The sequence below is a fragment of the Magnolia sinica genome, chromosome 14 (genome assembly GCF_029962835.1).
Source record: "Magnolia sinica isolate HGM2019 chromosome 14, MsV1, whole genome shotgun sequence".
In the NCBI taxonomy this organism is placed as follows: domain Eukaryota; kingdom Viridiplantae; phylum Streptophyta; class Magnoliopsida; order Magnoliales; family Magnoliaceae; genus Magnolia; species Magnolia sinica.
In genome coordinates, this window is record NC_080586.1 from 77,208,018 (window position 1) to 77,233,256 (window position 25,239).

The window sequence follows — 25,239 nt, forward strand, 5'->3', positions numbered from 1 at the left end:
ACATAATGGATTCTCACTCGCGACAGACAGAAAACGAAGCTTCCAGATGATTCAGATCCCACCCTATCGATATAAAAGACTCGGAATCGTAACAGCTCAGCTCCTTAAAATAGATTGCCACGTGTCAACCATTCCGGATCCTACGGTAGCGCAGGTATCCTGTAATTGTAAATCGCTGCCTCAGGATACCCACATAATAATAATAATAACCAATCGCAACCGTCCATATATTTTCCACTACTAAAATATTTAATGAAATAAATAAATTTGACGGTCCTATCAATCTAATCAGTAGAAAATTAATGAAGGGTTGAAAATATTATTAATGGTTGAATTGATTAAACTGTGTAAATTAAGGGTTAGGATCACCACATCGGTAATAAATCGATTATATGAATATTAATAATAGATGGACGGTTAGATATCTGTATAACTCTACCATATGTTCTTTGATGGAAGAAAGATGTACTACATTTTCAGTTCTCCCGACTTTCACCTTATCTTTTCTTTTTGTTATTTTAAAGCTGAGATTTCCGGCTAAAATCTTCAGAAAACGCAGCAAAGAGAGGAAAGCCGAGGAAAGACAGTATCGCCCAAACCCTAACCCTAAATCTCTGTAAAACCCTAACCCTAATCGCTTCTCAATCGTGGCTATGTCGGGATTTCAGGAGAAGCTGAATAATCGAGCGAAGGATATGAAGTCCTTCTTCAAGAGAGGGATGAAGTTCGTCGAGGAATCCTGCAAGAAGGGATGGCTGAAGGTCAAGAAGATCAAGGGCTGATTGAGATCCCCGCGCACCTGGTGCACGTTAGCCTGATTGAGATCCCCGCGCACCTGGTGCACGTTAGACCCTACCGCCGTTTGGGCTAACGTGCGCCACGGTTTGGTGGGGGTGGAGGTTTTGGGTGAGGCTGGCGCTGGTTCGTGTAAATCGTGTGTCCTTTTTTCTCGGATTGCTTTGTAATGATTTAATTTAAATTTTTGTTTTTGTTTTTTCCCTCCGCCCCCGGCACACGTCAGCGATGACTGCCCGTGATGGCTAATCGTGCGCCCCTTGGGTGGGGCACAGAGCTTGTCGCTAGGGTTTGTGTTGATTCGTGTAAATCGTATTTCTTTTTTTTCTAGGATTGCTTTTTTATTTTTTTTATTTCTTTTTTGAACGGTTGGGATATGATTTTCTGATTAGTATTGATATGTTTGGATTAAAACACGTGGCCCACTCTGATGTGTGAGTAAGGAGATTAACAGCTTAGTGAGTGTTACCCTTATCGTATGGCCCACCTTTATCATATGTTGTATATCCACTCCGTCCATCCGTTTTTACAGCCCATTTTAGGGAATATTTCCAAAATTTAAGCATATCCAAATCTCAGATGGACCATACCATAAGAATCAGTGATGATTGAATGGTGACCATTAAAAACCTCCCGAGGCCCACTATAAGAAGATCTGGAATGTTTATTTGTCATCTCACCCCTTGATAAGGTCAACCAGAATGGGATGAAAGGAAAATACAATTGTTATCTCTTGGTCCAAAACTTTCGTGGCCTAAAAAAAGCTTTTGGGACGTCTGGCCCATGTATTAGATGGGATTAGGTGGGATGGAATTGCATTTGGTCCCGTGCCAATTCTACTAAATGTTTAGAAAGAATGGAAAAGCTTGGAATCAGATGAGATGGAATTGTATTGGGTCTTGTGCTAATTCCACTCCATGTTAGCAAGTTGGGTAGGTTCTACCATGATGTATGGGCTATAGGTTCTACCATGATGTATGGGCTATATCCACACCGTCCACCCATTTTTTAAAATCATTTTAGAGCATGGGCCAAAAAATGAGGTAGATCTAAAGCTCAAGTGGACCCCACCATAGAAAGCAGCGGGGATTGAATACCTACCATTGGAAACTTCTTTGGGTCACATAAGTCTTAGATCTGCCTCATTTTTAAGCCCATGCCATAAAATGAGGTTACAAAACAGATGAATGGTTTCGATATAATACATATGTGTTATTCTCAATAGTTTCAAATGATGGCAGGTATATTCATTCAATGTACCATCGTGTTACAAACATAGCAGGGGATAACACTAAGCAGCTACCCCGATAACAGATACTCTGCTCCTGGATTTCGCAACAACGATACTGTGTTTTGCTGGAAAAGGTCGCCATGCTTCATTTGCTTTATCCATGCCATCCATCCATTATGCCAGCTCATTTTCGGGCATGACTAAAATATGAGATAGATTCAAATCTCAGGTGGACCACACCATACGAAATAGTAGTAATTGAATGACAACCATTAAAAACTCCCTAAGGTCTATGTTAATTTGCCATCGAACATATTAATTAGGCGATGCACACTTGGATGAAGGAAAAACACACGCATCATCTTGATCCAAATTTACAGTTAAAAATCATTGGTTAGTCACTCGGACATGACCTTGTGGTTGTGGCCCATAAGAGACTTAAAATTTCATTATTTTTGGCTAAAGTATATATATTTTACCATGCTTACTATAACCATTTTGTCAAACATGACATTTCACTAATTAGATATATTAAAGTTGATTTAGAAATTAAATTCAAACCCCTATAACTATATCATGTATAGTTCTTTTAGATTAAAGTTGATTTCCAATCTAGGGTGCCAAACACAATAAGAGGATTTCAAATCTAGGGGGCTACGGAATCCAAGGGGTACGTAATCCACGCTCCCAAAATGACCCTTTTGGACACCAATTTGGTGGATCTAAGAACCATCACCATCGATCTTGGTGGATCCAAGTCCATGGGGCCTACTATGATGTATATGTTTTATATTCATCCTAGCCAACTCATTTATAAGGCATGGCCCAAATTTGAGGTAGATCCAAATTTCAGGTGTGGTCGTTAAATTACCATTGTTTTATGTAGTGTAGTCCGCTTGAGATTTGGATCTACCTCATTTTTGGGCTCTTGTCCTAAAATGAGGGAGCAAAATGGATGAACGGCTTGGATAATACAATTGAAAACTAACAAAAGTTTTGGATCGAGGTTGATATTTGTGCCCTCACAATTTTCTGTGGCGTGGTCCACTTGTGCTTTGGGTCTACCTCAAGTTTTCTCTCATATCCTAAGATGAATGGATGGATGGAGTGGATACGACCAAAGAACTTTGCAACCTCAACACAACAACCGCATAATTAGCCTTAAAACTTTACACCAAAAATCACTATCTTATTCCGTGTCAAGTCTTTAGTCAAAAGAGAAAAGCTTAAAAATAAAGGGTTTTATCCAAAAATTCTTCCCGATCCATGGTATTCCAAGAACGGCCATTAAATTCTCACATTTATAAGTACTCAGCAGAATCTAAATCTCCACCGCTATGAAGACGACTGCATGTGGGTCCTAACTTGATGTGTCTATGAAATCCACCCGATCACCTGTTGCCTGATCCAAATGTAGACACAAGTCTAAAAAACCAGCCTCATCCTTGATTCAAGTGGACCATACGAATGAAAATAATATGCAGTGCGATGCCCACCCTCCAAACTGCTTCCCTAGATATGGCCTACCTGAATCAGAGATTGTCTTAACTTTTAAGCCTTATGCTTAAATATTTTTGTGACATCTAATGTTTCAAACGGATTTCACATGATCATCACAATGGATTCCATAAAAAATCAAAAGCAAATGTCTCTTTCTTAACTTATTCCATTTGTGTGGCTCATTTAAATCATTGATCAGCCTGATTTCCTTACCATGGGCCTAACATGGGATTACATATCTAGCGAGGATAGTAGATTTCATATATATATATATATATATATATATATATATATATATATATATATATATATATATATATATATATATATATATATATATGGGAAAAGGTACTATGCGCTCGACCTCACGAGTCCGACCCATGAGGTCGAGCTGTGTGGGCCCCACCGTGATGCGTTTCGAACATCTACCCCATCAGTTAGATGCACCATTCCATCGTGGGCCTAGGTCTCAAAAATCAAGTCAATCTATGACTTGTGTGGGCCACACCACATACAAAAGTGGGGAGGGGCCGTGCACCATTAAAACATTCATAATCATTTTTTGGGCCCACCGAGATGTGGTTTGAAAATCCAGCCCATCCATTATGTGTGTCCCACTTGGATGAGGGTTCAGACCAAGTTTCAGCAGCATTCAAAACTCAGGTGGGCCCCACCAAGTGCTTTTATATATTTTAACGGTGTCTTCACATGATTTTAGATGGTATGGCCCACCTGAGTTCCGTATACGGCTGATTTTTGGGATATCCCATAATTTAGAGGGGACCCATCAAATGCACGATGTTGATGGTCGACACACATCACGGTGGGGCCCACACAGTTCGACCTCACGGGAGCTTATCGTGAGATTGAGCGCATTAGTACCCTCTCTCTCTCTCTCTCTCTCTCTCTCTCTCTCTCTCTCTCTCTCTCTCTCTCTCTCTCTCTATATATATATATAGGGAAAAGGTACTATGCGCTCGACCTCACGAGTTCATCCCATGAGGTCGAGCTGTGTTGGCCCCACCGTGATGCGTTTCGAACATCTACCCCATCAGTCAGATGCACCATTCCATCATGGGCCTAAGTCTCAAAAATCAAGTCAATCCATGACTTGTTTGGGCCACACCACATACAGAAGTGGGGAGGGGTCGTGCACCATTAAAACATTCATAATTAGTTTTTTGGGCCCACCGAGATGTGGTTTGCAAATCCAGCCCATCCATTATGTGTGTCCCACTTGGATGAGGGTTTAGACCAAGTTTTAGCAGCATTAAAAACTTAGGTGGACCCCACCAAGTGCTTTTATATGTTTTAACGGTGTTTTCACATGATTTTAGATGGTATGGCCCACCTGAGTTCCGTATATGGCTGATTTTTGGGATATCCCATAATTTAGAGGGGACCCATCAAATGCACGGTGTTCATGGTCGACACACATCACGGTGGGGCCCACATAACTCGACCTCACGGGAGCTTATCGTGAGGTCGAGCGCATAGTACCTTTTCCCATATATATATATATATATATATATATATATATATATATATATAGGAAAAGGTACTATGGGCTCATATATATATATATATATATATATATATATATAGGAAAAGGTACTATGGGCTCAACCTCACGAGTCCATCCCATGAGGTCAAGCTGTGTGAGCCCCACCGTGATGCGTTTCGAACATGTACCCCATCAGTCAGATGCACCATTCCATCGTGGGCCTAGGTCTCAAAAATCAAGTCAATCCGTGACTTGTGTGGGCCACACCACATACAGAAGTGGGGAGGGGCCGTGCACCATTAAAGCATTCATAATCATTTTTTGGGCCCACCGAGATGTGGTTTGCAAATCCAGCCCATCCATTATGTGTGTCCCACTTGGATAAATGTTCAAACCAAGTTTCAGCAGCATTCAAAACTCAAATGGGCCCCCACCAAGTGTTTTTATATGTTTTAACGGTGTCTTCACATGATTTTAGATGGTATGGCCCACCTGAGTTCCGTATACGGCTGATTTTTAGGATATCTCATAATTTAGAGGGGACCCATCAAATGCACAGTGTTGATGGTCGACACGCATCACAGTGGGGCCCCCATAGCTCGACCTCACGGGAGCTTATCATGAGGTCGAGCGCATAGTACCTTTTCCCATATATATATATATATATATATATATATATATATATATATATATATATATAATCACGTAAATTTACTCAGGTGGGCCATACCATCTAAAATCATGTGAAGACATGCCAAAAACATATAAAAGCACTTGGTGGGGTCCACCTGAGTTTTGAATGCTGCTGAAACTTGGTCTGAACCCTCATCCAAGTGGGACACACATAATGGATGGGCTGGATTTGCAAACCACATCTCGGTGGGCCCAAAAAATGATTATGAATGTTTTAATGGTGCACGGCCCCTCCCCACTTCTGTATGTGGTGTGGCCCACACAAGTCACGGATTGACTTGATTTTTGAGACCTAGGCCCACGATGGAATGGTGCAACTAACTGATGGGGTGGATGTTCGAAACGCATCACGGTGGGGCCCACACAGCTCGACCTCATGGAACGGTCCCATCAGCTCGAGCGCATAGTACATTTTCCCTATATATATATATATATATATATAAACACACACACATCATAGGACATCACTCTCCCAACCGTTTGATGAGATTTTCTCTCAAGATTTTCAAAAGGGAACGGTCTACAACACCCACCACAGGATGTCCTTGTAGCACAACGTAGCCCAAGCTCAGGCCAACCGTGATATATGTGTTTTATCCACTTTATTCATTCATTTTGCCACACCATCTTAAGACATGAACTAGCGTATTATTAAGATAAAAAACTCATGTAAACTATACTAAATAGTGGAAAGTGAATGGCCATCTTTTAAATCACCTATCATAATATTTCATTTGCTATCTAACCTATTCATAAAATCATGCATACATGTACGAATGAAAAACACAAATATAATCTAATGGTAGGCCTTATATCCCCATCATTTTCTATAGTGTTCACTCGAGATTTGGATTGTGCTTTATTTTTAGGCTCATGCCCTAAAATAAGGAGGGCAAAAGGGATGGATGGCGTGGATAAAATGCATACATGATGGTCGGTCAAAGAGGTTACGCCACATCATCTCACAGCGATATATGTGGCAGGCATGCAATCTGCCAAGATTTCTATTATATTAAAAATGTAAAACTAAAAAATTTAAAAATTAAGAAATGCACACTTAAGCCCATTCGTGATGTGCACGTGAAATCCACTTCAATTCATCATTAAATGTGTAATCCAACTTTAAGCCAAAGTCCAAAAAATTAGGTTTAATTACCTGTGATTTAAATGTTGCCACATGAAAAAAGTCTCAAGTGAACTTAATTTTGATTATAAAAACATATTTTTACACTTACCAATAAATAAATATAGAATTTAAAGGTATTTTATGAAAAAATTAATATTTAAGAAGAAATTTTGATAATAAATTTTATAAAAATAAACTTAATTTTAATTGAAATTTAAAATTATGTAGTTAAATTTTTTTAATTTACCAAACGGTCTAAATTAGAAAAAATCACTGAAAAAGATCTATTACAATAATAAATGATGAAATTAAGTTCCACCAACCAGCCCAAAGTCTTTTTCTTTTTGCATGTGTTGCGAAGTTTGTTCTGCGACTCAGAATCCTCCATGCGTTGCCCTCTACTGGGGCCCACATGATGTTTGTTACTATGGTTGGTGCCGTCCATTTCGTTGAATCTATGTTGTAATGGCCGTTGAAAGAAATATTCTCAGAACAGATGATTTTTGACATGTAGATGACTTTAAGAAGGTAAAAAGGAAATTTTCATTGGGTCAAATAAAAAACTATAAATCAATGGAAATATTTAGAAGTATCATTGAAATTTTAAATTATATTGGTTCATATATAGTAGTAATATAAATTGAACGGTTCAGATCATCAGATCAACTCACCACGTGGACTGAAGAGTGACGGTACAGAGTAGATTATCAGTCGCGACAGATACAAAATGAACCTTCCAGATATTTCAGATCCCACCTTACCAACGGAAAAAGGACTTGGATTCGTACCACCTCGGCTCCGGACGGGAACGGATTGGCTACTCCCCCCGAAACCAGCCATGGGCTGGTGGTCGGTGCTCTGTGGGGCCCACTATGATGTGTGTGTTTCATCCATTCCGTCCATCCATTTTTATATATCATTTTATTATGCAAAAAATAAAATTAAGTATATATTAATCTCAAGTGGACCACATTACAGGAAACAGTGTTGAATGCATTTTGACCATTAAAAACGTTTTGGGGGCCATAAAAGTTTTGGATCAATCTGATATTTATTTTTTCCCTTAATCTGGTTCTTTATGACCAAATCAACATATTGGATGTCAAATAAACAGTACAGTGGGCCTTAGGAGGATTTTAATTGTGAATATTCATTCATTATTTTGTTTCTATGGTGTGGTCCACCTAAGATTTATATCCCTAATATTTTTCGTATCGAGCCTAAAATGATCTTTAAAAATGGATTAACGGAATGGATGAAACACTTACATCATGGTGGGGCCCACAGAGCACCGACCACCAGCCACCGGGCTGGTGTCTGGTGTCAGGGGGAGTAGCCAATCCGTTCCCGCTTCGGACGCGGATTGCGTCCTACCCCCGCCCGTCTCTAGCCCCGAACGGGCAGTTCTGTGGGCGGCCCCACCGTGATGTATCTGTTTATCCCAGCCGTCCATCCGTTTTATCAGATCATTTGAAGGTATTAGGAAAAAAATGAGGCTGGTACAACCCTCAAGTGGACCACACCAAATAATAAGCTCGGTTGCATTAAATGCAAGAGTAATCTGTGGTGTGGTCCATTTGAGCGTCGGATCTACCTTATTTTTTTCATAATGCGTTAAAATAATCTAATAAAAGGGATGGAAGGCTTGGATGAACAGATACATCACGGTGGGCCCGACCACGGAACTGCCCGTTTGGGGCTAGAGTCGGGGTAGGACGCAATCTAAGTCGGCCCCCTACAGTGTTGCCACGTGTCAACCAATTTCCGAATCTGCGTCGGCTCCCTACAGTGATTGCCACGTGTCAACCAAGTTCCGGATGCTAAGTAGATCGGGCATACTGTAATTGTAAATCACGCCCTTGCGATACATTATGTCAGTTGCATTAAATGCAAGAGTAATCCGTGGTGTGATCCATTTGAGCGTTGGATCTACCTTATTTTTTTCTCAATGCCTTAAAATAATCTAAGAAAAGTGATGGACGGCTTAGATGAACAGATACATCACGGTGGGCCCGACCACGGAACTGCCCGTATGGGGCCAGAGACGGCAGGGGTAGGACGCAATCTGCGTCGGCTAGAGACGGGCGGAAACGGATTGGCTACTCCCCCTGCCACCAGCCTAGTGGCTGATTGTCGGTGCTCTGTGGGCCCTACCATGATGTATGTGTTTCATCCGTTCCGTTCATCCATTTATAAAGATCATTTTAGAGCTTATCCCAACATTTAGAGGGATATAAATCTCAGGTGGTCCACACCACATGAAAACAATAGTGATTGGATATCCACCATTAAAATATTTCTAAGTCCCACTGTACTGTTTATTTGACATCCAATCTGTTGATTTGGTCATACAGGCCCAGATGAAGGATAAAAACAAAAATCAGCTTGATCCAAATGTTTTATAGCCACCAAAATGTTTTTAATGGTCGACACTAATTCAACACTGTTTCCTGTAATGTGGTCCAATTGAGACTTAGGTATATCTCATTTTTTGTCTCATACTATAAATTGCTATGTAAAATTAGATAGACGGCATGGATGAAACACATACATCATGATTGGGCCCACAGAGGACCGACCACCAGCCATTGGCTGGTGTCAGGGGGAGTAGCCAATCCGTTCCCCAGGCGGGGGTAGGACGTAATCTGCGTCGGCTCCCTACAGTGATTGCCACGTGTCAACCAATTTCCCGATGCTAAGTAGATCTAATTGTAAATCAGGCCCTCGCGATACACATGCAATAGTAATCTATCAATCTGAACCGTCCATATATTTTCTACTGCTAAAATATTTAGTGAAATATTTAAATTTGATGTATCTGATCAGTGGACAGTTAAATAAATGTAGAAAATAAATATTAACGGTTGAAATTGTGTAAATTGAAAGTGAGTATCACCAGATATGTCATACATAAACGAAATGATCATTATAATATTATATGGACGGTTGGATTGCGGGATAAATATGTCACGTGTCGAACGATGGAAGAAAGTTGTATTAGATTCCGGTTCTCTCGACTTACACGTTATCTTATCTTTTCTATTATTTTAGGGACGAGATTTCCCGCTAAAATCTTCAGAAAACGCAGCGAAGGGAGAGAAGAGAAGGAAAGACCCGATCGTCGAAACCCTAACCCTAATTCTCTGTAAAACCCTAACCCTAATCCCCTCTCAGTTGCGGTCATGGCGGGAATTCAGCAACTGAAGGTTCTGAAGTCCTTCTTTAAGAAAGGGACTAGGATCGTCGATGCCTGCAAGAAGGGATGGCTAAAGGTCAAGAAGATCAAGGGCGGATCGAGATCTTCCGCACCTGGCGCACGTTAGCCCACACCACCGGGGGGGGAGGAGGGGCTAAGGTGCGCACGTCGGTTTTGGTGTAGATGTCGTGGTTGGGGCTGGCGTTGGTTCGTGTAAATCGTGTTTCCTTTTTCTCGGATTGCTTTTTGTAATGATTTAATTTAAAATTTTCCTTTTCTTTTTTCCATCCGCCCCCGGCTCACGCTAGCGACGACTGCTCGTGATGGCTAACGTGCGCCCCACGGCGGGGCAGAGCTTGTCATTAGGGTTGGTGTTGATTCGTGTAAACCGTGTTTCTTTTTTTTTCTTTTTTATATAGGATTGCTTTTTGTTTTTTTGAACGGTTCGGATGTAATTTTCTGATTAAGATTGATCTGTTTGCCGTTAAAACACGAAGCCCACTCTGATTTAGCTGAACGAGGAAGTAAGAGACGTTCCCCGGGACTCCACTTGGTGGATCCGGGACTGTGGGGCCCACCATGATATATATGTTTTATGGGGCATGGCTCAAAAATGAGGCAGATCCGAATTTCAGGTTTGATCGTTAAATCACCATTATTTCCTGTGGTGTGATCCACCTGATATTTCGATCTACCTCATTTTTCGGCTCATGCCCTAAAATGAGATGTAAAAATGGATGGACGGCATGGATCGAATCAAACGAGTCGAACAACTAAGGCCCCGGTTGTCAGCCACTTTTGAGATTAAAAAATAAAATAAATGAATAAAATTTACATGAGGACCAAAGTTTGAAATAATTTTATATGTAAATGCTGATTGGATGACTATCTTTTTTTTTACTATATAAAATATTGTTTGGAAATTTAATAAAATTATTTTATGAATAATACAAGACGATGATAATCAAAAGTAGATATGCTTTATGGACAACCCACGTTAATAGTTGGCCTCTTTTATAATTAATGTGGACCCTTCATTTTTATTTTTTTATTTTTTTGTCATTGATTTAATGACTTTGAAAGAATTTAGTAATCCAAAGTAGCACCCAGGTATGTGGGCCATTAAATGTGTTCTTATTAATATAGATTCTCTTTCTTTATTGATATGATGGATGACCCAAATCATTGATTGGACCTTCCTAGTATAGTAAATATGAAATACTATGATATTTTGCATAGGTAGCTACTAAGGTTATTTTTGCTAGCGTTAGGAAAATGACTTAGGTGTTGTTTAATAAATTGAAATTTAAGTGTTGAATTAAGGAGAGATGTTCAATTTGTTTATTTGAACGGTTCACTAAGTCTAAGCAAATATCGTCTTTGTTAAACTATTTATTACTCTATTTTTGATTTAGCCTTTTTTTTTTTAAGGACCATTCATTTTTTAAGACATATATGGAATGGTTAAATTGTTTAACAAAAGTTATTGATACTAAAATCTAGATCACCCTTCACTGAGCTCCGGGTATTCAGAGTAAACCTTGTGACCTACACAAAAAGAAGAGACCCTGGCTAGAATAGGGTACCCTCCGATACCAAAGTTAGGCTAAGAATCTAGGTTTAAGTTGTGTAAAGTAGGTTTAGGGTGTGAGATATTGCGTACCTGTTTATGCAAATGAGTCCCCTATTTATACCTTGGGATTGAAATGAACGTGTCCGATAATTTCAACACGGTCTATGCCATCATGCAAGAGCTACGTGCACGCTATTGTCGGACGTTACCCGAAGATCATGCCCGGATAACACTTCATATATGTGTTACATGAAGTTAATCCCGTAGCGCCATCTTCGGCCACGTACTCATCCAAGTCGAGCTTTACTCACAACTGTCTGAGGCCATTAGCGTGCTGATCTGGTAGGAGCGCGGGTCGAATGTGTGATGGCCCCTTTCATGTTCCAGGTCAGTGTCAAAGTTCTACAAAAGACCTTGGAATCGGGTCAGGTCGAACGCCATCGGTCCGAAGCTTCGCTTGTTGATATCTCTAAGTCAACATCGGTATGGCTCGGTTTAGATTTACCCATAACAGAAGCCCTCTATTTTCTACGTCCGAGCTCGGACTGAGAGAGTAATTACCTTCGGAAAATGAACCGCCGCTCCCCTCATGATGACTAGCCGTTAAAGCCGAGGTGAACAGTCACAATGATAACTCTTCGTGATCCAGGCACGGTATGGCAGCAGTCGTTTCTTATGTATGAGCCACCGGGCATCAAACATGTGGCCGCAGGTGAGGAACCAAATCGGTCGAGTGAATCAGACGACGCCACGTGGACTCCGAGAAGTGAAGAGTCATTTGCGCATTGAATGCTGACTGCACACGACTCGGTGGATGTCAGATCGAACGTATTAAGTGTTGCCACATATACAGTCAGGCTCGGAACCAAGCCGCTTCAGCTTCGAAGACAGCCATCCGTCATGATGGATGGTTGGCGCTGGCTATAAAAACCCCCAGACTCTTTCATTCGAACTTTTCCACATTCGAGTTCTTCCAGTTTTCTCATTTTCTTCTTGAGATTGCTTCTGTGAGAAGCTGTCGGAAAGAGGTTCTGCACGTCGGAGAAAAGCTTGCCCGAAGAAATATTTTCCCGAAGAAGAGGAAATTTGCGCGGAGAAGAGGAATTTTACCCGGAGAAGAGTTAGCTGTGAGTCTTCCACCTTCCCCATCTCTTACTTCAGTTTCCTTTATTATCAGGTCGAACGATTCGTATAAAGTTCGGGTGGTTGGGGGTGAGTCCGAGCCGGAGAGTACGTACGGACTCTAAGCACAAGGACTCGGAAGGTCCTTTTGAGGCGATCTCACTTCATCCTATGCCAAAGAAGACCACTGGTCCAAAGTCTAAAGGTCGGGCCAAAAGATCAAGGAGGATACCCGGGATCCGTCTGGGAGGGCCGTGGCCGGGCCTTTGGGAAGTCGGTCTGAAGCAGCTGTTCCTGGAGGCTCGGTTCTAGTCGATCATTAAATGTGTAATCCAACTTTAAGCCAAAGTCCAAAAAATTAAGTTTACCTATGATTTAAATGTTGCCACATGAGAGATGTCAATCACTGAATTTTTATAGGCCACCTCAAAAGTAATATTAAATCCACTCAAATCATTATATGCCATGAAAACTTTTAACCTTATGGCCCAAAAATAAAGACAATTCATAATTCAAGTGGGCCACATTCACGAAAACATTTTAAAGGGTAGGCATCACCCAATACACTATTTGCAATTATATGGTCCACCTAAATCATAGATAATAAAAACATATTTTTACACTTACCAATAAATAGATATAGAATTTAAAGGTATTTTATGAAAAAATTAATATTTAAGAAGAATTTTTTATAATAAATTTTATAAAAGTAAACTTAATTTTAAGTGAAAATTAAAATTGTATAGTTAAATTTTTTTAATTTACCAAACGGTCTAAATTAGAAAAAATCACCAAAAAAAAGTCTATTACAATAATAAATGATGAAATTAAGTTCCACCAACCAGCCCAAAGTCTTTTTCTTTCTGCATGGGTTGCGAAGTCTGTTTTCCTTTGCGTGTGCTGCGACTCAGAATCCTCAATGTGTTGCCCTCTACTAGGGTCCACATGACGTGTGTTATTATGGTTGGTACCGTCCATTTCGTTGAATCTATGTAGTAACGGCCATTGAAAGAAATATTCTCTGAACGGATGATTTTTAACTTCCTTATCTGTAGATGACTTTAAGACCGTAAAAAGAAAATTTTCATTGGGTCAAATACAAATATATAAATAAATGTAAATATCTAGAATTATCATTTAAATTTTAATGTATATTGGTTCATATATAGTAGGAATAGAACGTGGACGGTTCAGATCATCAGATCATCTCACCACGTGGACTGCAGTGAGTGACGCTACAGAGTGTATTCTTAGTCGCGACAGATACAAAATGAACCTTCCGGATGACTCAGACCCCACCTTACCAATGGAAAAATGACTTGGATTCGTACCAACTCGGCTCGCTACAGTGATTGCCACGTGTCAACCAATTTCCGGATGCTAAGTAGATCAGGTATACCGTAATTGTAAATCACGCCCTCGCGATACACATACAATAATAATCTATCAATCTGGACCGTCCATCTATTTTCTACTGCTAAAATATTTGTGAAATATTTAAATTCGATGTGTCTAATCAGTGGACAGTTTAAAAAATGTAGAAAATAAATATTAACGGTTGAAATTGTGTAAATTGAAGATTATTGTCACCAGATAAGTTATAAATAAACAATATGATCATTATAATGCTATATGGACGGTTGGATTGCGGGATAATATGCCACGTGTTGAACGATGGAAGAAAGTTGTATTATATTCCGGTTCTCTCGACTTACACGTTATCTTATCTTTTCAATTATTTTAGAGACGAGATTTTCAGCTAAGGTCTTCAGAAAACACAGCGAAGAGAAAGAAGAGAAGGAAAGACCCAATCGTCGAAACCCTAACCCTAAATCTCTGTAAAACCCTAACGCTAATCCCCTCTTAATTTCGTTCATGGCGGGAATTCAGGAGCAACTGAAGCTTCGAGCGAAGGATCTGAAGTCCTTCTTTAAGAAAGGGACGAAGATCGTCGATGCCTGCAAGAAGGGATGGCTAAAGGTCAAGAAGATCAAGGGCTGATCGAGATCTTCCGCACCTGGCGCACGTTAGCCCATACCACCGGGGGGGCTAACGTGCGCGCCGGTTTTGGTGTAGATGTTGTGGGTGGGGCTGGCTTTGGTTCGTGTAAATCGTGTTTCCTTTTTCTCGGATTGCTTTTTGTAATGATTTTATTTAAAATTTTCCTTTTCTTTTTTCCATCCGCCCCCGGCTCACGTTAGCGACGGCTGCCGGTGATGGCTAACGTGCGCCCCACGGCGGGGCAGAGCTTGTCATTAGGGTTGGTGTTTATTCGTGTAAACCGTGTTTCTTTTTCTTCTTTTTCTTCCTTCTTCTTTTTCTTTTTTATACAGGATTGCTTTTTGTTTTTTTTGAACGGTTCGGATGTAATATTCTGATTAAGATTGATCTGTTTGCCGTTAAAACACGAAGCCCACTCTGATTTAGTTGAACGAGGAAGTAAGAGACGTTCCCTGGGACTCCACTTGGTGGATCCAGGACTGTGGGGCCCACCATGATATATATGTTTTATGGGGCATGGCTCAAAAATGAGGCAGATCGGAATTTCAGGTTTGATCGTTAAATCATCATTATTTCCTGTGGTGTGGTCCACCTGATATTTTGATCTGCCTCATCTTTCGGCTCATGCTCTAAAATGAGATGTAAAAATGGATGGACGTAGAGCTGTACACGAGTCGAGCCGAGTATTGCCTAGCTCATGCTCAGCTCGCACGGTTCGAATCCTACTTGTACTCGGCTCTTCTCGAGCATCGAGCATGATTCTCTACTTGTGCTCTACTCGTCCGTGTACGAACCGAGTACGAGCAGAAATCGAGCCGAGTTGAGTCCGAGTTTTCGAGTTCGAGTCCGAATTTGAGCCCAATTCAAGCAAGGTTTCCGAACAACAAATTTAACATATATTAGTTGCATTAACATATATTAACAATTTTAACATATATTAGCTATATTAACATATATTAACATATTAACAATTTCTGACATATATTAACATATTAACAATTTCTATATTAACACATATTAGCTATATTAACATAGATTAACAATTTCTGATATATATTAGCAATATATGATATTAATTTCTGAAATATATTAACAATTTATAGAAAAAACTAATAATAACAAATCAACACCACACAGTACAAGCCAAGTACCGAGTCGAGTACGATTCGAGCATATGAGTCGAGTATTACCTAGCTCGTACTCTACTCGTAATCAAAACGAGTATCAAAGTCATGCTTGTGCTCGGCTCAAACTCATGCCAAGTCGAGTCGAGCAATTCTGAGTTGAGTCGAGCGAGTAACTGAGCTTACTCTGCTCATGTACAACTCTAGATGGACGGCATAGATCAAGTCAAACGGATCCAACAACTAAGGCCCCAGTTGTCAGCCACTTTTGAGATTATAAAAAAATCAAAAATAAAATAAAATAAATGAATAAGATTTACATGAGGATCAAAGTTTGAAATAATTTTATATGTAAATGCCAATTGGATGACTATATCTTTTTTTTTATATAATATTGTTTGGAAATTTAATAAAATTATTTTATGAATAATACAATATGATGATAATCAAAAGTAGATTTGCTTTATGGACAACCCACATTAATAGTTGGCCTCTTTTATAATTAATGTGGACCCTTCATTTTTTTTTAGTAATTGATTTAATGGATATAACCATCATATCAAAGTGACTTTGAAAGAAGTGGTTAATCCAAAGTAGCACCCACATGTGGGCCATTAAATGTCTTCTTATTAATATAGATTCTCTTTCTTTATTCATATGATGGATGACCCAAGTCATTAATTGGACCTTCCTAGTATAGTAAATAGGAAACACTTTGCTACTTTGCTTAGGTAGCTACTAAGGTTATTTTTGTAGGGTTAGGTAAATGACTTAGGTGTCGTTTAATAAATTGAAAATTAAGTGTTGAATTAAGGAGAAATGTTTAATTTGTTGATTTGAACTGTCCACTAAATCTATGCAAATATCATCTTTGTTAGACGATCTATTACTCTAATCTTGATTTAGCCTTTTTTTTCTTTTTTTCTTTTTTTTTCCACGACCACTCATTTTTCAAGACATATATGGAATGGTTAAATTGTTTAACGAAAGTGATTTGGTAGAATCATGAACAATTCATGATAGGTCTTAACAAATAAATGGATGAAATTATTGATTAGACCTATTTTTGTGTAAACTATCTTGACTACCTATATTAAAGACAAATCGAAATTTCTACCACATAGCTTGTGTAGAAATCTTGGTGGTTTTTTGTTTTTTTTTTTGGTTTGTGGCATCCACTCCATTCGTTGATTTTGCAATATCTTATTAGAACATGATGCTGGAAATCATGTAGATTCCAAACTTAAGTGGGCCACATTTGAGAAAACAGTGGGACGAAAATGCCTATCATTGAAATCTTTATGAGGTTGAAAATGATGTTTATATGCCATCCAATCCCATTTATAAGGTTTTGTCTCACTAGGACGAAGGAAACCTGATTTAAAACTTCTGTGCGCCTAAGAAGGTCCCAATGGTAGATGTTTAATATTGTAGACACCTCAGATTCAAGCGATGGCTACTCTGTCTAAGACTACCTTTGACCCTTGATCAAAGCAGATACACGGTTGAAAACATGTCAAGAATACAATGGATGGATCAGATTGGTCCTAGATAGCAGGTTACTCAAACTCGACTGGTACTTGGCCAGTTTTGAGCAAAATCAGCTGCCCGCAGCCAGTTCTGAGCAAAAATGGTCTCTCCTCAACTGATTGTAGGTTCTACTATGCTGGGCCAATTACAGCTCTCTATTTGTGGTTTGGTTTTTCCAACTCTTCATTTGTGCTTTGATCTGTCCAACCCCGAGCAAAATTGAACCTACCATAATACACATACATCCCTTACCTCGAATGTCTATAAAAGGCACTCTGCACAACATAAAAGAAAGAAAAGAAGGAAGAATTTGAAGAGACTTTACAATACATGGAGTTTTGACACAAAAAACGTATGAAAAAAAGACACAAAGGAAAGAAGCAGAGCAAGAAGAAGAGAAGGAGAGTCGAGGCTGGAGGTAGAATTCTCTACCCTGACCATTGCTCTCTGAATTCCCATTTCCTTTCTTCTTCCTTTAGCTAACAATTCATCTTCTCCCACATCAATCCACACATCTTATTTTAATCCATTCCTTATCTTTTTTCTTCCTTTTTTCTTTTCTTTATTACATTCAATTTTAGATCAAAATACTAGTACTGCTAGTATGATGCATTCTAGTATCACGTGGAGTATGCTCTACAGTTACCTCTTCGAAAAATCTGTTGTATCAGAAAATGTAATTTAGAAAAAGATCTGAAAATCCAATATCTTTATTTATTTTTTTAGATTGTTAGCTAGCTGGTTTATTTTCCAACCATCATCGTTTAAGTCTCCAGTTTATTTAAGGCTTAGTGATTTTTCTTAACCTTTATTATTAAGAACTTTTAATATTAGGCTCTGTATTGACATTACATAAAGTGTACTCTATAGTTGTCTACTATGATGATCTTCAGAATTAGAAAGCGTGACTTAAAGAAGTAATCGAAAAGTTAGTGTTCTTTCTTCAAACACTTCGATCAAAAATCTTTACTTTCTATTATGTTGGGATTGATTACATATTGATAGGCTTTATATATATATATATATATATATATATATATATATATATATATATATATATATATATATATATATATATATATATATATAGCCGAATGCTCAGCCGCGCACTAGTTCACATAAAACTCATGCGAACTATTTTGAGAACTCATCATATGTGATGTGACTTCAAAATTTGAACAGTCCACGTGAAGCAGAACCTCATGAAACCTCCTAGGCCCAATTTTTACTTTGATCCAAAACTTTGCTGAGCTATGAAAAGTGAAAACAATTTCCTCCATTGATTTGCATTTCTTTTTGCTATGGCCCACCATAATTTTCGATCGAGGTGAAAATTTGTCCCTTGAGTTTCATGGGATTCCACATCACATGGACCATTCGGATTAGATGTCCATGACATGTGTGCAAAGGTGCGCACATACGTAGGTGTGTAAGTGAGTATGGCTCATACACAAACACACCTACGCACCTTTGCATACATGTCATGGACCCAAAATCTGAATAGCATGTGATGTGGCACCCATAAAACTTTAGGGACCAATTTTCACCCTGATCCAAAACCCTGGTGAGCCATAGTGAAGAGAGATGCAAATCAAGAGAGGAAATTATTTTCTTTTGTTGGGTCAAACTCGATCCGGATCAGTTTAGGGCATATTAAACTCAGATCAGGTCAAGCATGTTGGACTCAGTACCGCGAGTCGGTTGAGTTCAGGCCGAGCCCATTTCAAAACTAGATCGAGTCGGGTCAGCCCTAAATCGGTCCAACTCGACTCGATGCCCAGCCCTACCCTTCATCCACATTTGAAGTTTTTAATGGTGCACATTCAATCACCACTATTTCCTATGATATGGTCCACCTGACATTTGAATTTGCTTCAATTTTTGACCTCACGCTGCAAAATTGGCTGGCACAACGGATGGACGGCATGGATGTAAAATACATACATTCAAGGTGGGCCATGATACGGGCCGTTAATCTGTCTCGTTCCGGACCGATCCATTTAATAATGGGAAACTTCTCTAATGGAGGGACAAGATTAAGTGCGGCTCCAGCCTCACTCAACATGGTGCGCCCAGACAATGAGGCCCACCTTGATCTATATCCATGCCGTCTATCTGTTTTTCCAAATCATGTAAGTGGGCCACACTACAGGAAACCATGGTGATTGACCATTAAAAACTCGTCGTGGGCTAAAGATGTTTTGGATCAAGCTGATATTTACATTTTTCCCTTAATTCAGTTCTGTGTGACCTTATCAACAGTCTGGATGGAAAATAAATATTACGGTGGGCCTAGGAAGTTTTAAATTGTGGACGTTCAATCATGACTGTTTCCTGTACCATGGTCGACCTGAGACTTGAATTGCTTTATTTTTTTTACTCATGCCCTAAAATGATATAAAAAACAGATGGACGGCATGGATGTAATACACATACATCAAGGTGGGCCCCACTGTCAGGATCGCACGGAAATCGTATATTTAATGTTAATTTAATTATACAGACCAACTCCGAGAAATATTTGTTAAAATTGTTTAACAAATATGATTGTGCATTTTTTAATTAGAAAACGGTGAGTTTAATTTGAGTTTAATAATGTCACGTGTACAAGCGCCTGCCTATCAACCGCCATAGGCAACCAGAGTAACAACTTCCCTCAGTTATCTGGACGCGGATTGCGTACTACCCCCGCCGTCCCTAGCTCCGAACGGGCAGTTCTGTGGGCGGGCCCACCGTGATGTATCTGTACATCCAAGCCGTTTATCCCTTTTCTAAGATTATTTTGAGTAATACAACAAAAATGAAGCAGATCCAACGGTCAAATAGACCACACCGTAGATGACTCTTGCATTTAATGCAACTGACATTTAATACTTTGTGCATTTTAATGCAACCAAGTTTATTATTTGGTGTGGTCCACTTGAGCGTTGGATCTGCCTCATTTTTGTGTTCATGCCTTAAAATAATCTGAGAAAAGGGATTGACGGCTTGGATGTACAGATACATCACGGTGGGCCCGCCCACAGAACTGCCCGTTCGGAGCTAGGGACGGGCGAGGGTAGTACGCAATCCGCGTCCCGGTTATCTCAAGAACTGAATGAAGCACCAACTCTCGTGATAGTTCACCACCATTTGAAAATAGTGGTGACTTATCCTTCTCACATGAAGAACTCGTGTACCGTCATCCAGACCATACAAATTGTGGGTCACATTGTAGATGGATCTAGTCTCTAAATTATTTCTGATCAAGCAGTCCTAGACATCCAATTGATGGGTAGCGAATGGATGGTTGAAAGTACAATAGATGGTGGTCCGAATTGGAAAGGGAAAATCGGATGGTTATAAACCATCCTGCCAGCTTGTTCTGGCTTACAATCCATCAACAACTCGGTCTGGTTTGCCATACAACTCTGCCACGTGTGTACAGCGAAAGAGTCACCACCATCTTAAAAACATCAACAAACATCATAGCAATCTTGCCCCTCAAGAGATGGAATCGGAAGTGGATTTCGTACTGAGTAAACTCTGTGGGGCCTACCGTAATTAATATCCTTTATCCACGCTGTCCATCCATTTTATTAGATAATTTTAAGGCATGTATCTAAAATTGAAGCATATCTAAATCTTAAGTGGACCACACCAAAGGAAACAGTGTGGATTGAACATTTACGGTTGAAAACTTTTTGGGGACCACAGAAGTTTTGGATCAAGATGATATTTATGTTTTCCCTTCATCTATATCTGTATGATATTATGAACATTTTGGATGATAAATAAACATCAATGTGGGTCCTAGGAAGATTTCAACGGTGGACGTCATTATTTCCACTGTTTCCTTTGGTGTGGTCCATGTGATATTTGGATATGCTTCGATTTTTTTTCCATTCTCTAAAATGATCTTTAAAAACGGATGGACGGCGTGGATAAGACACGTAAGTCCATGGTGGGCCCCACAGAGTTACACAGTAGGCAATCCGCTTCCGATGGAATAGGGATCTTGGGAAGGAAAAGGCCCATCGCTAGAAAGAGTCAAATGGTCCACTATTTTGGAGGAACCTCTACAAATAGCTGATCTCATCTGCATTTGGAAGAGATATTGATATTCTATCCACAGCCAAAAGAAAGAAAATACCTTTTGTTGCTTTCAAAGTACCGTCATAGGCTACCATAGCCAAGGTAAACTGATTCAGTGAACCTTTTTTTTCAGGCATGTGAAATTGGAGGGTCCTGATGCTCTCAGTTCATAAAAGTGGGGCCCACAATTAGATGAAGTCGATCCAAACGGTTGAAACAGTTTTATCCCAATGTATTTATGGGATTGAAGATTCTAGCCATCCAATTTCTGGTCTTTTTTCAATTATTAATCTAGATTGTTGTTTTTTTTCATCAACGGTCTAGATGTGTGCCAGTAAACAAAAGGTTAAGTTCTTCAATATTATGAGATTTTTGGGGCACCACTCATCCATGATGGGATCAATCCAATTAATGGTTTGGATCACCTAACCATGGGCCCACTTGCATGGACGGGAACATCAGGAAACTAGTAACCTTTGGTTTGGGATGCATGAGATCCAATCCGTCCATCATGTGTTCCCCATAATTTTACCTTTGCCCCCAAAAAATCAAGCCGATCCATGATTCTTGTGGACAACATTATGTAAAATCATGCCTAAAACCTCTAATGTTTGCATGGTGTGGGCCACCTGAGATTTTTTTAAAAGAAGGATTTTTTATTTATCCTTGATCCTGGTGGACACATCTTCGGAATGGATTGGATTTCATATAGAAAACACGGTGGTCCCGAACACAATCCGGAAGGTTTTTAATGGTGGATGATTTCATCTCAACTGCTCCCCGTAGTGTGGCCAACTTGAGTTTTGGATCGGCCTGAATTTTTGTAACCAAAGATAAATTAAGGTGATTCACATGATGGACGGTACGGATTCATGAAAAGATCGCTCTGGCCCCACACGTACAAAGCTTTGCAGTGGATAGATGCAAGATAAGATTTCTTTTAACCATTCTTCAAGTGTAGCTCGATCCATAGCCATCCGATTGTGAGCCTCTTTTATTACAGCCGTTCATTAGACGTGCCAGTTATCGGTTGGTTGCGATAAATCCGCAGGTAAAAACATCGCGTGCCGTTTCCGGACGAGTGCGAGTCGGGCCGATTGATACCCAACTCGCGCAAGTCGCGACTCGAGTCGAGACCATGGTTACAAGTACAGAGACTAATCTCGTTTCCATCAATTTCTCGGCATTGAAAATTTTCGGGAGATTTTCAATTTTTTTATTTTTTTTCTTGGGATATTATCCCGAAATTCATGCCAAAAATTAAAAATGTATTCTATAAATTTATAAATTGTTAAAGAAATTTAAATTTTAAATAATATATATTTATAAATTCATTATAGTTTTTACTATTTTTCCGAGTTAATATCATGATATTAACCCAATAATACCAGATTTGAAATCTCGAGATAATAATGTGATAATATCGTTTAACCAATTTATCAAGCGAGATTTAAAGATCTCGCCAACGAGTCGAGTCGGACATGGTTAGACCCGATCGGGTCCGTACAACGAGTCACCTCAGACTCACTCGGGTCAAGACTCGACTCAGGACCAAAGAAGTCGGGTCGAGTCTCTGCCTCTTTAAACCATGCTCAAGACCAAACGAGTCAAACCGAGTCACTGAGTCATGTATGCATGACTGGAATCCTTGTTTTAAATTACCAAAATGCCATCGAATTCTTACCTTAATTTCCATTCTTCACTCATTTTCCAATCTACCAGCTTCAAGCTAGGTCATGACCATGAGCTTCAAGGTGGCGAAAGCTTCTGAATACCTTGTCATCACCGGGGCGCGGATCCCCGACATCAAGCTAGCTAGGAAGGCGTGGGTGTGGCCCGGCCAGCGCTGCACTCGTGTCAGCATCTCGCCCGTCAATTACTCAGTCCAGGTCCATGCAATGAGCTCCGACAAGCTCCAATTCCTCCTCCCGGCCGTGTTCACGATTGGGCCCCGCACCGACGACATGGCCTACCTCCTTAAGTACGTCAAGCTCATGCCACCGTCGTCATCCGCAAAGATATTCAAGGCCCATATCGCTGAGCTTGTCAACGGCATCATACAAGGGGAGGCCTGCGTGCTAGCGGCATCGATGACGATAGAGGAGATCGTCAAGGGTACTAAACAGTTCAAACATGAGGTGTTTGATAAAATCCAATTAGAACTCAACCATTTCGGGCTATTTGTGTACAATGCCAATGTCAAGGAGCTTGTTGACACCGACGGGAGATGCTACTTCTACAATCTAACACAAAAAATTCAGTCCGAGGCCGCTTGCAATGCAATGCTGAATGCCCATGAGGCGGACACGAGGGGGAAAATGGAAATGAAGTGTAGAGAGGCGAAGGTTATCCAAAATGCGGCCCGGTACGATATGGAGACATCAAGCTTTGTGGCCCACCAGCTTGCTGAGGGGAGGAAGGAGGAGAAGAGGGTGAAGACAGATGTGAAGGTGTTCAAGAACGGGCTCGACGGAGACCTCGCCGACTCAGTGGCCAATCTCGACGGCCATAGGGCTGTCGCGATTGGGCGGGCCAAGAAGACCCAGATGGAGGCCCAGAAGGCCAACGCAATCCGTGAGGCTGAGCTGCAGCTCGAGCTCGAGAAGAAGGCGGCACTCGTAGTCATGGAGAAGCTCCGAGCCGAGCTGCTGAATAAGGCAACTGTCGAATTCGAGGCGAAGATTCAAGAAACGAATTCCAAGTTCTTCCAACAGCAGAAGTACACCGACGCACTCTTCTACGCTGAGTAGAAGAACGGTGAGGTGAAGAAAATGCTCGCTGATGTGGAATTCCATGTCAGGCAGCGAGCCGCTGATGCCGATCTGTATGCCAAGAAGCGCGAAGCTAAGGCGTTGATCGTGATGTCTGACGCACATTCATACCATGTGCGGTCAATGCTGGGCCCGCTGGGCAGGGATTACAGCGCGTTGAGGGATTATATGATGATAAACAATGGAATGTACAAGGAGATTGCGAAGATCAGCGCCAAGTCGATGAAGGGACTCAAGCCGAAGATCTGCATCGTGACGGACGGTGGATCGGAGATTTGTGGGGGTGGTGGGCCAGGAACTGAGGGCCTAGATGGTTCGGCCCACAAGGTGTCGAGCATTTACAAAATGCAGCCGCCGCTGATGGAGTATGTCCAAGAGCAGACGGCGATGACACTGCCGCTGTGGGCCCGACGTGAGGCCGCGGTAACCGACGGTGAAGCCGAGCAGTATGTGAAGTGTCCTGTGGGCCCTTGAGGAGTGACAGTGGGCCACAGTGGGCCCAGGATTTTCTCTTAATAAGAGGAGTTTTCTTTTTGAAGTTTATGAATGAGAATAAAAATGGAATCTAGTCTCAATCGGAATTATACTGTTGAGGTGGCCCAATCTAAACCGTACATGTTGACATGGTACACAGATGTAATGACCTAAACCGTTGATCTGGTTGCCACTACTATAGTTGGTCCGTATGCTGAAAATTTTGTATAAATCAGATCATCAGATGATCGAAGCCATCTAAAGAACGGACATGAAATGGATGGTTAGAAATGACCCACGTTCCAGATTAAACAACATTCTCTCGTGGAATAAACTTATTCTACAACACTGTGAGTGGGACCACCGTGATGTATGCATGACATCCAATCAGTCCATCATGCGAGCGCCATGATGTACTTCTTGGAGCCCAAAATTCTGGCTGATCCAAAACTCAGGTAAGCCACACCATATAAACTCCTGCCTAAAACCTCTAAAATCACTTGGGGGTCGTTTGGATGCCTGTGA

The 25,239-nt window shown here is 40.5% G+C and overlaps 1 protein-coding gene and 1 long non-coding RNA gene across 3 annotated transcripts; both read left to right on the forward strand.

Moving 5' to 3' along the window:
• The first annotated feature begins 517 nt into the window (after positions 1-517).
• Positions 518-10,486, forward strand: LOC131226288 (uncharacterized). The gene is made up of 2 exons (XR_009161704.1): positions 518-761; positions 10,122-10,486. It is a non-coding gene; the product is annotated as an uncharacterized LOC131226288 (long non-coding RNA).
• A 2,213-nt stretch (positions 10,487-12,699) lies between these two features.
• On the forward strand, positions 12,700-24,821 carry LOC131226287 (flotillin-like protein 2). Of its 2 annotated transcripts, none has more exons than XR_009161703.1 (2): positions 12,700-12,745; positions 14,485-15,089. XR_009161703.1 is itself a non-coding variant. In XM_058222094.1 (2 exons), exon 2 carries the CDS (start codon positions 23,206-23,208, stop codon positions 24,217-24,219), a length of 1,014 nt encoding a protein of 337 aa, XP_058078077.1. In that variant the 5' UTR covers positions 12,728-12,745; positions 23,192-23,205; the 3' UTR covers positions 24,220-24,821. The 2 variants fall into 2 exon arrangements, 1 of the variants encoding a protein (XP_058078077.1); XM_058222094.1 differs by lacking the exon at positions 14,485-15,089 and adding an exon at positions 23,192-24,821 and having other exon boundaries at positions 12,728-12,745.
• Positions 24,822-25,239: the final 418 nt, after the last annotated feature.

Excerpts from the sequence above, each read along its gene's own strand:
- LOC131226287 (XM_058222094.1), top strand. The coding sequence starts at position 23,206 with ATGACCATGAGCTTCAAGGTGGCGAAAGCTTCTGAATACCTTGTCATC.